Below are 15625 nucleotides of genomic sequence, written 5' to 3' on the forward strand. Positions count from 1 at the left end.
AGCTAGAAAGGAGGGTGGTGCTGTCTCCCCTCTAAACTGCCATCTCGTTGTACGCAGGAGACATGTCTACTAACGTTTTTATAGTACCCTCTCCCAAGTGCTTAGTACATTACATGACCGTCGATACTTGTAGACTGGAAGTTCGTTGTGGGCAGGAAATATGTTTACCAACTCTGTTATAACTTACTTTCCCAAGTGAATTATATAATGCAGTAAGTCATATAAGTAAGTCATTTGGTCCAGTAAGCACTCAGTAAATACCTATGATTGATTGAATGATGAAAAGGGAAGGAGTTCCAGGCAAGAGGGAGAGTGTAAGCAGTGTGGGCTAGTGGATGGAACACGGGGCTGGGAGTCAGAAGGATCTGGGTTCTAAAACAAGCTCTGCCGCTTTTCGGGAGTGTGACATTGGACTTAACTCCTCTGTGCTTCTGTTCCCTTGTCTGCAGTGGGGATTTAATACCTGTACTCCCTCACCGTTAGACTGTGAGCTTCAAGTAGGACCTGTTTCTCTTGTATCTTCCCCAGCACTTAGTACAGAGCTTGGCACAGAATAAGCCCATAACAAATACAACGATTATTATTTTCTTCCAAAAGCACATTAATCAGGACACCGATGGTATTTTCTGAGAGCTTACTGTATATGGAGCACTGTGGTAAGCACTTGGGAGAATACAACAGACTAGGTAGACATGATACCTGTCCTCAAGGGGTTTACAACCTAGTGGGAAATAAATTATGAAATGAAGTACAGGTATGAAATGAAGTATGGGAAGTCGCATGACCTTTCACCACCTGTGACCAATTTCCTTGGGAGGCAGATTCATCCAATCCCTGCTCTCTCCACGTACACCTCCTTCAGGAAGCAGGCTATTCAGATTTCCCTGGTTACTCTGCCTCGAAGAGTTCTGACTGCTGTCTTGAGAGAGGTAGCCTAAGATCGCTCATCTGGGCTTTGGTTACTATTTCCTAGCTAAGGTAAACGAAGGGTGTGGTGGCAAGACACGGTGGAGGAGGAGAGGGAGAGTGGAGGACGTTGAGTGAGGGAGGGGGAGAAGTGGATAGTGGTAAAGAGGAGCACTGAGTCTTTTCACTTTGACCTCCCTGCCTCCTGTCACTACCCACTTCAGTCCAGATTTCTTCCTGCTGCCCGGATCATTTTTCTATAAAACCGTTCTGTCGACGTTTCCCCACTCCTCAGGAACCTTCGATCGTCGCCCATCCACCTGTGCATCAAACAGAAACACCTCACTGTCGGTTTTAAAGCAATCAATCACCTTGCCCCCTCCTACATCACCTTGCTGCTTCCTTTCTACAACCAGCCTGCACACTTCGCTCCTCTAATACCAACGTCCTCACTGTACCTCGATCTCATCTATCTCATCGCCAACGTTTTGCCCACATCCTGCCTTTGACCTGGAACTCCCTCACTCCTCACATCCAACAATCATTCTGTCCTCCCCCCAACCCCGCCTTTTTAAGGGCTCATTGAAGATACAAATCCTTCAAGAGGCCTTCCCAGTCTCAGCCTTCAATTCTTCTTTTCCCTTTCCCTTTTGTATCATCCTTGCATCTGGATTTACTCCCTTTATTCACACCCTCCCTGACCCCGCGGCACTTATGTATGCATCTGGAATTGATTTATGTCTATTAATTTCTGTCTCCCCCTCTAGCCTGTAAGCTCCCTGAGGAAACAGAACATGTCTACCACCTGTTGTGCTGTATTCGTCATTCATTCATTCAATCGTATTCATTCACTTGTATTCATTGAGTGCGTACTGTTTGCAGAACACTGTACTAAGTCCTTGGGAGAGTACAATACAACAATGAACAGACACATTCCCTGCCCACAGTGAGGAGAGTGGACGGTGGGGTGGGGTGGGGGGAGCACTCTTCCCAGTGCTTAGTACAGGGCTACACAACCAGTAAACATTCAATAAATATGATTTACTGGTTAGGAGAGGGAGTGAGAGGGCGAGGGAGACCACCCCACTCCCGTGCTGGGGGTTTCAGGAAGGAGAGCCATCTGTCACTGAGTTCTGTGTATTCTCCTCCAAACTGTGAGTCTGTTGTACTGACTTTTCCATCACTGTAGATGGCACCACCATCCGTCCCATCTCAGAAGCCCATAACCTTGGCGTTATCCTTGACTCCACTCTCATTCAACCCATATTTTCAATCCGTCACTAAATCCTGTCGCTCCCACCTTCACAACGTTGCTAAAGTCTCTCCTTTCCAATCTACTACCATGTTAATACAGTCACTGATCTAATCCTGCCTAGATTACTGCATCAGCCTTCTGGCTGACCTCCCAACCTTTTGTTTCTCCCCACTCCAGTCCATACTTCACTCCACGGCCCAGATCATCTTTCTACTAAAGCGTTCAGGACATCACCCCTTTCCTCAAAAATCTCCAGTGGTTGCCTATCCACCTCCGTATCAAACAAAGACTCTTAACCATTGCCTTTAAAGCTTTCCATCATCTTGCCCCCTCTCACCTCTCACCTCACCTCACCTCTCACCTCACCTCGCTTCTCTCATTCATTCATTCAATCGTATTTATTGAGTGCTTACTGTGTGTAGAGCACTGAACTAGCCTCAATCTCGCCTGTCTCGCCGGTCACCCCTGGCCAACTTCCTACCTCTGGCCTGGAATGTCCTCTCTCTTCAAATCCGACTGACAATTTATCTCCCAGACTTCAAAGTCTTATTAAAATCACATCTCTTCCAAGAGGCCTTCCCAGTCTAAGCCTCACTCTTCCTCATCTCCAAAGCCCTTCTGCATCACCCTGACTTGCTCCTTTTGCCCTTCCCTCCATCTCAGCCCCATAGCATAGCATTTCCCGTCTACAGGAAAGGGACGGGAGGAGGAGGAGGAGCCCGCAAAGGAGACTGAGAATGAACGGCCGGAGAGATAAGAGGAGAACCAGGAGAGGACGGAGTCTGTGAAGCCAAGGTTGGATAGCGTATTGAGGAGAAGGGGGTGGTCCACAGTGTCGACGGCAGCTGAGACGTCAAGGAGGATGAGGATAGAGTAGAGTAATAGAGTATTTTTATTCATTTGTATTGATGTCTGTCTGTGAGCTTATTGTGCGCCGGGAATGTCACTGTTTATATTTGTATTGTACTTTCCCAAGCGCTTAGTATAGTATTCTGCACACAGAAAGTGCTTAATAAATATGATTGAATGAATGAACGAATGAAAGCGAATGAGTCTGTGATATTGTTGTGCTGTCCTCTCCCATACACTTAGTGCAGTGCTCCGCACACGGTAACTGTTCAGTAAATACAATTGATCGATTAGTATGAAAAAGTGAAAGCGTTAACTCAATCAATCTGTCAGTCTTCCTTGCAGATAGAGAATGTGTCTACCAACTCTGCTGTATTGGACTCTACCATGTGCTTAGTACACTGCTCTGCCCATAGTACGTACTCCACAAATCCCACTGATTGACTGAAATGATAATGGTAATGATTGAGGTATTTGTTAATTTTCCCTCTACACTGTAAGCTTGTTATTGACAGGGAACATGTCTGTGAATTTTCTTGTACTATACTCTCTCAAGCGTTTAGTATACTGCTCTGCACACTGTAAGGACTCAATAAATACTATTGATTGATCTAGCACTTTGTCAAGCACTGTTCTATGTGCTGGGGTAATCAGATCAGACAAGTTCCCTCTCCCACCTGGGGCTCACAGTCTAAGTAGGAGGGAGTGTAGGGATTGCACTCCCATTTTACAGATGACGAAACTGAGGCACAGAAAGTTTAAGCCTCTTCCATGGTGGGGAGGGGAATAATTGTCATTCAGGTAACGGAGCCCTCTGAGGGATGGGGTCATTTTTTCCCTAAAAAAGAACCCAGGAATTTGGTGATCTGGTTGTGATGGTTGAGCAGCACAAAGGGGCTGACGGTCGGGTAACCACTGAACATAAAGTGTGAAATCACCAAGGGGAAGGGATCGTTTCTCCGGGTTGTCCCGAGGAAGAGAGAGAGGACAAGGTCTCCAGAGTAAAAGGCCACAAAGCAGCTCACTAGGAGCAGGATGGTTTGGGTGGTCTGGGTCACTGGCGAGGTCCTGGGAGTCAGGCAGCGGCCATGGAGATGGCGGACCCGCCAGCTGTGGCAGAGCAGTAGGTGGACTATGTAGTCGCTGGAGCTTCCCGTGAGCCCTAAGGAGAGGAAATCACTGACTGTCATGAGGGTCAGAAACAGCCCCTGGAGCAGAGCGCTAATGGACGTGCTCTTCTGGGACACCATGCAGTAATTTCCATGGAACCTGTTCTCTCTAATGGTCACGTTGGGGGATGAAACCAGCTTTATGAGGAGGTTGGCTTCCACGAGCAGGTTGATGAGCCTGATGATGACACAGGCCGGAAAGACATGCTTGACCAACTGGGCATTGAGCTGGGCCCAAGAGGGGTGGCTGGGGCTAATAGTCATAGCCTGGATCACGCTCAGGAGAATGGTGGTGCCCATAGATGTGCCACGTGTAGCGCAGTAGACAAATGCTAACACCTTACACCTGATGTCAGCCTGTAGCAGATGCAGACCGTGGGCTGACGCTGCCTCTTTGACCACCCTGGTGAGGAGCATCATGGCGTGGACCAGGGCCAGGTGGGTGATAATCAAGTCTGTGGGCTTAGGTTCATGGATCGGGGGGCAGAAAGACGTGGACTGTGAGTAGGAGGGAATTCCTGACCAGTCCCATTGAAGTATGGGAGAGGAAGCAGATGCCCCGGATGAAAGTGCTAGTGACCATCTCAGAAAAGACGGGGAAAAGAGTGGCGGGAAGATTACAGTAGGGTCAGAGAGGAAACAGAAGTTGAAAGAGAAACTGGACACTGGTTCCTCTGGATTTTCAGCTCATTGTTGGCAGGGAATATTCATTCATTCATTCATTCAATCATTCATTCAATTGTATTTATTGAGCGCTTACTGTGTGCAGGGCACTGTACTAAGCGCTTGGGAAGTTCAAGTTGGCAACATATAGAGACGGTCCCTACCCAACAACGGATTAAAAATCTAGAAGGGGGAGACAGACAACAAAACATGTGGAGAGGTATCAAGTCATCAGCATAAATAGAAGTTAAGCTAGATGCACATCATTAACAAAAAAAATAGAATAGTAAATATGTACAGTTAAAATAAATAGAGTAATAAATCTGTACAAACACATATACAGATGCTGCGGGGAGGGGAAGGAGGTAGGGCGGGCGGGATGGGGAGGAGGAGAGGAAAAAGGGGGCTCAGTCTGGGAAGGCCTCCTGGAGGAGGTGAGCTCTCAGTAGGGCTTTGAAGAGAGGAAGAGAGCTAGCTTGGCGGATGCGTGGACGGAGGGCATTACAGGCCAGGGGAAGGACATGGGCCGGGGGTCGACGGCAGGACAGGTGAGAACGAGGTACAGTGAGGTGGTTAGCGGTAGAGGAGCGGAGGGTGCGGGCTGGGCTGTAGAAGGAGAGAATGGAGGTGAGGCAGGAGGGGGCGAGTTGATGGAGAGCCTTTAACCCGAGAGTGAGGAGTTTCTGCTTGATGCGTAGTTTGACAGGCAGCCACTGGAGATAGATTTTTGAAGAGGGGAGTAACATGTCCAGAGAGTTTCTGCACAAAGATGAACCGGGCAGCAACGTGAAGTGTGGACTGAAGTGGGGAGAGACAGGAGGATGGAAGATCAGAGAGGAGACTGATGAAGTAATCCAGTCGGGATAGGATGAGAGATTGAACCAGCAAGGTAGCGGTTTGGATGAGAGGAAAGGGCGGATCTTGGCGATGTTGCGGAGGTGAGACTGGCAGGTTCTGGTTATGAATTGGATGTGAGGGGTGAACGAGAGAGCAGAGTCGAGGATGACAGCAGGGTTCCGGGCTTGTGAGACCGGAAGGATGGTAGTGCCGTCTAAAGTAACGGGAAAGTCAGGGAGAGGGCAGAGTTTGGGAGGGAAGATAAGGAGTTCAGTCTTGGACATATTGAGTTTTAGATGGCGGGCAGACATCCAGATGGAAATATCCTGAAGGCAGGAGGAGACCCGAAACTGAAGAGAGAGAGAGAGAGAGGGCAGTGGCCGAGATGTAGATTTGGGTGCCATCAGCGTAGAGATGATAGTTGATGCAGTGGGAGCGAATGAGTTCACCAAGGGATTGAGTTTAGATAGAGAACAGAGGGGGAACAAGAACTGACCGTTGAGGGACCTCTACAGGAAAGGGACGGGAGGAGGAGGAGGAGCCCGCAAAGAAGACTGAGAATGAATGGCCGGAGAGATAAGAGGAGAACCAGGAGAGGACGGAGTCTGTGAAGTCAAGGTTGGATAGCGTATTGAGGAGAAGGGGGTGGTCCACAGTGTCGACGGGAGCTGAGACGTCAAGAAGGATGAGGATAGAGTAGGAGCCGTTGGAGTCAGCAAGAAGGAGGTCATTGGTGACCTTTGAGAGGGCAGTTTCGGTGGAGTGTAGGGAACGGAAGCCAGATTGGAGGGGGTCGAGGAGAGAGCTGGCGTTGAGGAATTCGAAGAAGCGGGTGTTGATGACTCGTTCTAGGAGTTTGGAAAGGAATGGTAGGATGATAGGGTGATAACTAGAAGGGGAGGTGGGGTCAAAAGAAGGATTTTTTAGGATGGGGGAGACGTGGGCATGTTTGAAGGCAGAGAGGGGAAGGAACCAGTGGAGAGTGAGCGGTTGAAGATGGAAGTTTACGAGGGGAGGAGGGAAGGGGCAATGACAGACGATGAAGGATGAAGGATGTTGAAGGAAACATTGCCTCTCCCATCATTCCCAGCAGTATTTCAGAGAGATTTCCTGACCCCTCTCAAAATCCACCCTCTCCAACTGCACCTCCAACTCCATCCTTTCGAACCTTATAAAATCACTTGCCCTCTCCTTTCTTCTCTTCCTCACCTTGATCCGTTACAATTCACTTTCCAATGGTTCCTTCCTCACTGCTTTCAAACATACTTATTTAGCCTCTATCCTTTATCTACACCTATCCCTTGGAGTGCTCATTGACTACCATGGCTTCAACTACCATCTCTATGCTGATGATTCCAAATCTACATCATCAGCATTGGCCTCTCTTCTCCTATGCGGTGTTGTATTTTCTCCTATCTTCAGGAAATCTCTACTTAGATGTCCCACTGATGCCTCCAATTTAACACATCCAATACAGAACTCTCCATTTTCCCATCCAAACCCTGTTTTCTCCTATCTTTCCCATTGCTGTACGCAGCACTACTATTCTCCCAGTACTCCAAGCCCAACACCTTTGTATTCCCCTTGACTCATCTGTCTCATTAAACACTCACATTCAGTGTCACCAAATGCTGTTGTCACTTAACAACTTTGCTAAAATCAATCAATCAATCAATCGTATTTATTGAGCGCTTACTATGTGCAGAGCACTGTACTAAGCGCTTGGGAAGTACAAATTGGCATCACATAGAGACAGTCCCTACCCAACAGTGGGCTCACAGTCTAAAATCTGCCCATTCCTCTCCATTGCAACTGTATCAGCTTCCTTGCTGACCTCCCTATCTCCTATTTCTCCACACTCCAATCCATACTTCCCTCAGCTGCCCAAATTATTTTTAAGAGGCAGGTGAAGCACAGAAAAGCGAAGTGACTCGCTATAGTCACCCAGCGGGCAGGTGGTGGAGCTGGGATTAAAATTCAGGACCTCTGACTCCCAGGACTGTGTTTTATTTTCACCTAGGTCACACTTCTTCCTTGGTGCCAAGGTGCCATGATCTGACTGGTAGTTGCTTTGACAAAAGTTGTGTTCTTCTCTGCTCACAATAACTCACTCCTAATTAAGATTACAGTCGAACCTCGTGGAAGCAATCAATGGTATTTATTGAGTACTTACTTTATAGAGAACTCTGCACTTAGCTCTTGGGAGAGTACAATATAGCAGAGAAGCTCTGCACACAGTAAGTGCTCAATAACTATGATTGTTTGATTAAGTTGCAAGGCAGCGTTGCCTAGTGGATAGAGCATGGGGCCGGGAATCAGAAGGACCTGGGTTTTAGTCCTGGCTCTACCATTTGTCTATTGTGTGACCTTGGGGATTAATGGTGTTTAAGACTGAACCCCGAGTTGGAACAGGGACTGTGTCCAACCTGATTAACTTGTATCTACCCCAGTGCTTAGTGAAGTGCCTGGCACATAGTAAGCACTTAGGAAATACCATTAAAGAAAAAAAAACAAAGTTGATAGACAGGTTTCCTGCCCACAAGGCCCCAGAGGGTACTTTGATCAGAAACTTTACACCACAAGTGAAACTTTACCCCGGAGGTTAGAATACATCCTCAGTCCATTTGATCATTACAGAAGCAGTGTGGCTCAGTGGAAAGAGCACGGGCTTTGGAGTCAGAGGTCGTGGGTTCGAATCCCGGCTCCACCACAAATCTGTTGTGTGACCTTGGGCAAGTCACTTCACTTCTCTGAGCCTCAGTTCCCTCATCTGTGAAAATGGGGATTAAGACTGTGAGCCCTACATGGGACAACTTGATCACATTGTATCCCCCCAGCGCTTAGAACAGTGCTTTGCACATAGTAAGCGCTTAACAAATGCCATTATTATTATTATTATTATTATTTGATCAATCAATGAATCAATCAATTGCATTTATTGAGTGTTTACTGTCTGCAGAGCACTGTACTAAGCACATGGAGAGTATAATACAACTGAGTTGGTAGACATGTCCCCTAACAAACAATGATCTTACAGTCTAAAGGAGAGTTGAGTCAGGTTTCCCTTCACCATTCATTGGAATGTACATTTCAGTGTTCAATATTTCTCCCTCTCTCATTGGTCCACCTGGATCTTATCTGCATCAAAAAGAAACATCACGCCATCAGTTTTAATGCACTCAATCACCTTGACCCCTCTACCTCTCCTCGCTACTCTCATTCTACAACCCAGCACACACACTTTGCCCCTCTAGTGTCAACTCATTATGTCTCGATCTTATCTACCTCACTGCTGACCCCTTGCCCATGTCCTGCCTCTGACCTAGAAATCCCTCTCTCTTCATATCCGACAGGCAATTACTCTGTCTCATATTCAAAGCCTTTAGGAGGCACATTTCTGAACATACCTCTGCCACTTGATTGCTGTGTGACCTCGGGTAAGTCACTAAAATTTATCTTTTCCTCAGTTTCTTCAACTGTAAAATGGGGATGGAGTACTTCGATTGTGAGGCAAATGTGGTAAAGGGACTGTGTCTGACTTGATTACCTTGAATCTACCCCAGCCACTTAGAAAAGTGCTTGACACATAATAGGTGCATAACAAATATCATTAAAAAATGAAAAAAGAGGAAAAAGAAGATGAAGAAGATAACTACTGGAATGCAGCAAGGCCTAGTGGAAAGAGTAAAAGCCTGAGAGTCAGAGGACCTGGGCTCCAATCCCAATGCTGCCACTTGTCTACTGTGTAATCTTGAGCAATTTACTTAACTACTCTCTGCCTTGATTACCTCATCTGGAAAATGGATATTCAATACCTGTTCCCCTTTGGACTTACACTGTGAGTCCCATGTGGGACAGGGACTGTCCAACCTGATTATCGTGCATATACTACAGGGCTTAGGACAGTGTTTGATACATAGGAGGCATTCAATAAAAATCGTAACTATTAATGAGGAGGATGAAGACGGGGAGTATGGATTTATTTGCCTTGTCTTCTGCAAGAAAATGGGAGAGATTCCTATTTTCATCTTCCCCAGTTGCAGTCCTCCTATGAAACTCCTTCTCTGGTCTTCTTTCCTCCTGTATCTCCCATTCGGACTCACAGCGTCAGGCCTTGGCTTCAGTGTTCATGTTGGTTCACATCTCTAGCTTCTTTCGAGCCTGGAAACCCTTAGTGAGGAGGAAGAGGATTTCCAGACCTCTTGGTCCCCACTCACCTTAGCTCACCAACGGCAAAAGGATCAAGAGCTACTTCTAACTTCCCATTATTGGGAGCATCCAGGATTCCCTGGGGGAAGGAGCTCTTTGAGAGATGAGACTGGGACCTCATCACTGGCAAATCACCAGAGAGCTTTGCAGGTGAATTTCTCTGGAGGACCCCCAAGACCTGTCCCGATGGCTCTGCTGGGAAATGGAACAGTCACCAGAATGTCAGTTCGCTTTCAGTTAAGCCCTGCCTTGGATGTTGCTTGTGTTGTTTATGGTATTTGCTAAGGGCTTACTATGTGCCCGGCACTGTTCTTAGTGCTGGGGTAGATATAAGTTAATCAGGTTGAACACAGTCCCTGTCCCATATGGGGCACACAGTCTTAATCTCCATTTACAGATGAGGGAACTGAGGCCCACAGAAATGAAGTGAGTTGCCCAAGCTCATTCAGAAGAAAAGTGGTGCAGCTGGAATTAGAAGCCAGGTCCTTCTGACTTCCAAAACCATGCTCTATCCACCGGGCCACGCTGCTGTGGGTCGGGGGAAAGAACATGCCCGTGAGAACTGGGAGACGCTGAACTAATAATAATAATAATAATTGTGGCATTTGTTAAGTGCTTATTCTGTGCCAGATGCCGAACTAAGCACAGGGGAAGAAACAAGCAAATTGGGGTGGACACAGTCCCTGTCCCACAATGTGGGTCACATTCTTAATCCCAGTTTTGCAGATGGAGTAATTGCATCACAGAGAAGTGAAGTGACTTGCCCAATGTCATGCAGCAGACAAGTGGTGGAGCTGGGATTAGAACCTAAGTCCTACTGTATCCAGGGCCGGGCTGTATACACTAGGCCAATGCAAGCTCCAGCTCAGCCTGCTGGCACTGGGCCACCTCTGGGGGAAATTTCTGACCAAAGAATCAGCGTTGTATGGGGTGGGTGGATCCAGTAGGATCTCTTAAAAGAGATGGCTAATGCGGACAGCAAAGATATCCCTGAAAGACTAGAGTTTTTGTACTAGCTTCAATACTGTCTGCTGCGATCTTGGGCATGTAATTTAACTTCCCTGTGCATCAGATTGTTCCTCTGTAAAATGAGGAGTAAAGACCTTTCCACCTAATTTTTATTTAATAATAATAATAATAATAATAATAATAATAATAAATGATGGTATTTGTTTAGTGCTTACTATGTGCCAAGCACTGTTCTCAGCGCTGGGGAGATACAAGGCAATCAGGTTGTCCCACGTGGGGCTCACAGTCTTAATCCCCATTTTACAGTTGAAGTAACTGAGGCACAGAGAAGTTAAGTAAATTGCCTAAAATCACACAGCTGACAAGTGATGGAGCTGGGACTAGAACTCATGACCTCTGACTCCCAAGCCCATGCTCTTTCCACAGAATCATGCTGCTTCTCAATTCAATTCAATTCAACTGCTTCTGATTTCAATGTCTGTCACACCCTATAGACTGTAAACTCATGGAGGGCAGGGAACATGTGCACCAACTTGATTATGTTGTTATATTGTATGCTCCCAGGCCTTTAGTACAGTGCTCTGTGCATAGTGAGCATTCAATAAATAAGACTGATTAGGTTAAAAAGCAATGTGGAAAGAGCATGGAACCGGGAGTCAAAGAACATCATGGGTTCAAATCCAGGCTCAGCCACTTGTCTGCTTTGCAACCTTTAGCAAGTCACGTCATTTCTTTGTGCCTCAGCTACCTCATCTGTAAAATGGAGATTGAGACTGTGAGCCCCACATGGGACAGAGACTCTTGCTTGCATCTACACTGGCTCTTAGTACAGTGCCTGGACATAGTTAGTGGTTAATAAATACCATCATTATTATTATTATTATTATTATTGTTAAACTGTGTTCTAATCCTGGCTCCTCCATTTGCCTGCTGTGTTACCTGGAGTAAATCATTTCACTTGTCTGTGCCTCAGTTGCCTGATAGGAAGGGGTGGACTGAAGGGTGGTAAGGTCGGTGAAGTAATCCACAGCACTAATAATATAATCCAGTGATACCCAGAAGAGTGTTGAATTGTCCTTGGGTCAGTGAGTTCTAATCCCAGCTCCTCCACTTGTCTGCTGTGTGACATTGGGCAAGCCACTAACTTCTCTGGGTCTCAGTTACCTTCTCTGTAAAATGGGAATTAAGCCTGCGAGCCCCACGTGGGACAACCCGATTACCTTGTAACTACCCCAGCTCTTAGAACAGTGCTTGGCACATAGTAAGCGCTTAACAAATAACCATAATTATTATTGTCATTATTATTATCATTATTAACCTCTCTGAGCCTCAGTTACCTCATCTGTAAAATGGGGATCGAGACTGTGAGTCCCATGTGGGACAGGGACTTTGTCCAATCTAATTTGCTTGTATCCATCCCAGTGCTTGGTACAGTGTCCGGCACATAGTAAATTCTTAACAAATACCATAATTATTATTATTATTATCGAGGTTGAAAAGGCCAGATTAGGAGATCTCTTAGTGATAGTGATATAGTGATATTGTGATGTGTGATAATGATATTGTTAGAAACAGTGTAGCCTAATGGATCAAGCATGGGCCTGGGAGTCAGAAGGATATGGATTCTAATTCCAGCTGCCACTTGTATGCTGTGTGACCTTGGGCAAATCGGTTAACTTCTCTGTGCCTCAGTTATCTCAACTGTAAAATGGGGATTAAGACTGTGAGCCCCATGTGTGGCAGGGACTGTATCCAACCTGATTATCTTGTATCTGCCACAGCACTTAGAACAGTGCTTGACACATAGTAAGAGCTTAACAGATACCATCATGGTTATTTTTTATTATTAAGTGCTTACAATGTGTCCAGGCATTAATTGCTGGGGCAGATACAAGATACAAATTGGACATAATCCCTGACCCACATGGGATTTGCATTCTTAATCTCCATTTTACAGATGAGGTACTGAGGTACAGAGAAGTGAAGTGACCAGCCCAATGTCACACAGCAGACAAGTGGCAGAGCCAGGATTAGAAGCCAGGTTCTCTGATTCCCAGGCTCGGGCTATTTTTGCTAGACCATTAGGCATTATGGGTTACCCACGTAAGGAGCGTCTGATCATCTGATTTCAGTGGGAATGGAGACAGGGCCCTGGTGACTTCCCTGGAAGCTATGAACAGCTAACGTTGGCATCAGGAGATTCTCTTTTCCAGAATGTCCTGATTCTCCTGTCACGTGAATCATCAGGAGAGGACTAATAGTGGAGAACATGAACCCTAGAACCATGTGTCTGTTCACCAGGAGGGAGGGTTTCTCTTTCATGTTTAGGAAAACACTGAACATGATGGTCTGCCGTCTGCGGAGGAGGACATAGAATGTCGCCAGGGCCACGACCTTCCTGGGCGCCCTGAGCTCGGGCATCAACCCGGGGGACCGTCCGGGCATGTGGAGGTGTCAGTGGTGCCTGTGCAGGACAAACACCATGTAGCCACAGGCCGCGGCCACAAGCCCCACGAAGAACAGATCACGGAAGGAACACACAACCGCAATGAGCAGGGTGATATTGGCACTGTCACTGACTTTCGAGCCATATTTGAGATCCAGTATGAGTTGAACGCTGCCATTCCAGGGGCCTGTCATATTCACCAGCACATCAAAGTCTACGAGCAGACTGTGGCCCCAGGAAAAGAGGCTGAAGGGGAGTACACACCTGGGTAACCTGCCTTTGATCTGGGCTCACCGACGGGTCCGGGGTTGATGGTGACAGCCTGGAGCATGCTCAGGATGCAGGTGGTGCAGATGGCGAGGTTGAGGGCCACTCGAAAGAGATAAATGAGAATTTTGCATCCAGTACCATCCAGTAAATTTCTCCACCCCCAAGCGGACATGGTCTGTGGGTTAGGCAGAGAGGATAATGGTATTAGCCAAGCCAGGTGGGCAAGGCCCAAGTCAGACGGCCTCAGCCTGGGGCTGGCAGAGGCCATGTGAGCATAGAACAGGAGAAGGAAAATATTCCCTGAGAGACCAATGCCCTGTAGTAGAAACATGATCCCAAAAGCGAGCTCAGTGGTGCTCATAATCTTGAATTGTCCTTGAATTTCACAAGTCCCAATCAATCAATGGTATTTTTGAGCACTTACTGTGGGCAGAGCACTATACTAAGCACTTTGAAGAGTACAGTACAGCGGAGTTGGTAGACACGTTCCCTGTCCACAACAAACTTACAGTCCAGAGGGGGGACACAGCTAATAATGTATCTACCAATCATTGATATTTATTGAGCACCTACTGTGGGCAGAGCACTGTATTAAGCACTTGGGATAGAATAATACCACAGAGTCAGTAGACATGTTCCTTGCCCACAAGGAGCTTACAATCTACGGCTTCCTGTCAAACACCCCGTAGAAGGGGAGAAAGATAATTACTTGAACTATTATATAAATCAAATAATATATTTTATTTTGTATTTGTACACCAAACTATCAATAGTATTTATCAAATGTGTAGCATGTACAAGCTCTTTATTAAGTCCTTGGAAGAACACAACAGAACTGATAATATGATCCCCTCTCTCCAGAAGCTTACAATTTGACAAGAAGCACATAGTGGCCTTGTGGAATGAACATGGGTCAGAAGGATCTGGGTTCTAATCCTGGCTCTGCCATATGTCAGCTGTGTGACCTTGGGCAATTAACTTCAGTTCTCTGTTCCTCAGGTACCTAATCTATAAAATGGGGTTTAATACTGTGAGCCCTATGTGGGACACAGACTGTGTCCAAACTGATTAGCTTGCATCCACCCCAGTGTTTAGTACAATTCCTGGCTTAACAAATACCATTTAAAAAAGGAGAATTAGTTGCTAAAATAAATTCCAGGAAGGACACAGCAATACAATGTAAAGATATGTCCTACTGAGAGCTCACTTCCTCCAGGAGGACTTCCCAGACTGAGCCCCCTCCTTCCTTTCCCCCTCCCCATCCCCCCATCCTACCTCCTTCCCCTCCCCACAGCACCTGTATATATGTTTGTACAGATTTATTACTCTATTTATTTTACTTGTACATATTTACTATTCTATTTATTTTATTTTGTTAATATGTTTTGTTTTGTTGTCTGTCTCCCCCTTCTAGATTGTGAGCTCATTGTTGGGTAGGGGCCTTCTATATATGTTGTCAACTTGTACTTCCCAAGCGCTTAGTACAGTGCTCTGCACACAGCAAGCGCTCAATAAATCCGATTAAATGAATGAATGAATGAATATGTCCATAAGTGAAAGAGGGGCTGTGCACAGTTAAGTGCTTAGGGGGCCAATAAAGGCTGAAATAGAAATTGTGATAAAATGTGGGATGATTAGAAATTTAGAAGTACTCAAGACTTTTGGCAGCAGGTTGAAAAATTTAAATTATCTTAACAAGATAGTTACATAATGATCTTGTCTTAAACACCAGAATTTGGTCCAGTGATACTTGGAAAGACAGGTGAATCTTAGTTTGGGCCCTCAGAGCTCATTGGCTGGGCTTTAGTCAGGCAGATAACGCTTGAGCTGATTATTAATATTGATTTAGTTTACTGTAAGGCAGTACTATCGCCAGTTATAAGCATTCTCCGAGTAGATTTCGAGGGAAACTATGTTTATTACCAAAATAAAATCAGGAAATCTTGGAGAAGCAGCGTGGCTTAGTGGATACAGCACGGGGTCTGGGTGAAGGACCTTGTTTCTGAACTTGACTCTACCATGTACCTGCTGTGTGAGCTTGGGCAAGTAGCT

General features: G+C 46.2%; 1 protein-coding gene across 1 annotated transcript; it reads right to left on the minus strand.

Moving 5' to 3' along the window:
• Positions 1-3837: 3837 nt before the first annotated feature.
• LOC119923183 (vomeronasal type-1 receptor 42-like) lies at positions 3838-13278 on the minus strand. The gene is made up of 2 exons (XM_038742691.1): positions 13093-13278; positions 3838-4677 (listed from the first exon to the last, which is right to left on the minus strand). The coding sequence occupies exons 1-2, from the start codon at positions 13276-13278 to the stop codon at positions 3838-3840; spliced, it is 1026 nt and encodes a 341-aa protein (XP_038598619.1).
• Between the last annotated feature and the right edge of the window lie 2347 nt (positions 13279-15625).

Source organism: Tachyglossus aculeatus, unplaced genomic scaffold, assembly GCF_015852505.1.
Source record: "Tachyglossus aculeatus isolate mTacAcu1 unplaced genomic scaffold, mTacAcu1.pri scaffold_152_arrow_ctg1, whole genome shotgun sequence".
Classification (NCBI taxonomy): domain Eukaryota; kingdom Metazoa; phylum Chordata; class Mammalia; order Monotremata; family Tachyglossidae; genus Tachyglossus; species Tachyglossus aculeatus.

Coding starts and splice junctions, on each gene's coding strand:
- LOC119923183 (XM_038742691.1), bottom strand. CDS start 13,278: ATGCCCGAGCTCAGGGCGCCCAGGAAGGTCGTGGCCCTGGCGACATTC. Junction 4,678..13,092: donor GTCCTCTCCTGATGATTCAC/GTGACAGGAGAA, acceptor TCCTACTCACAG/TCCACGTCTTTCTGCCCCCC.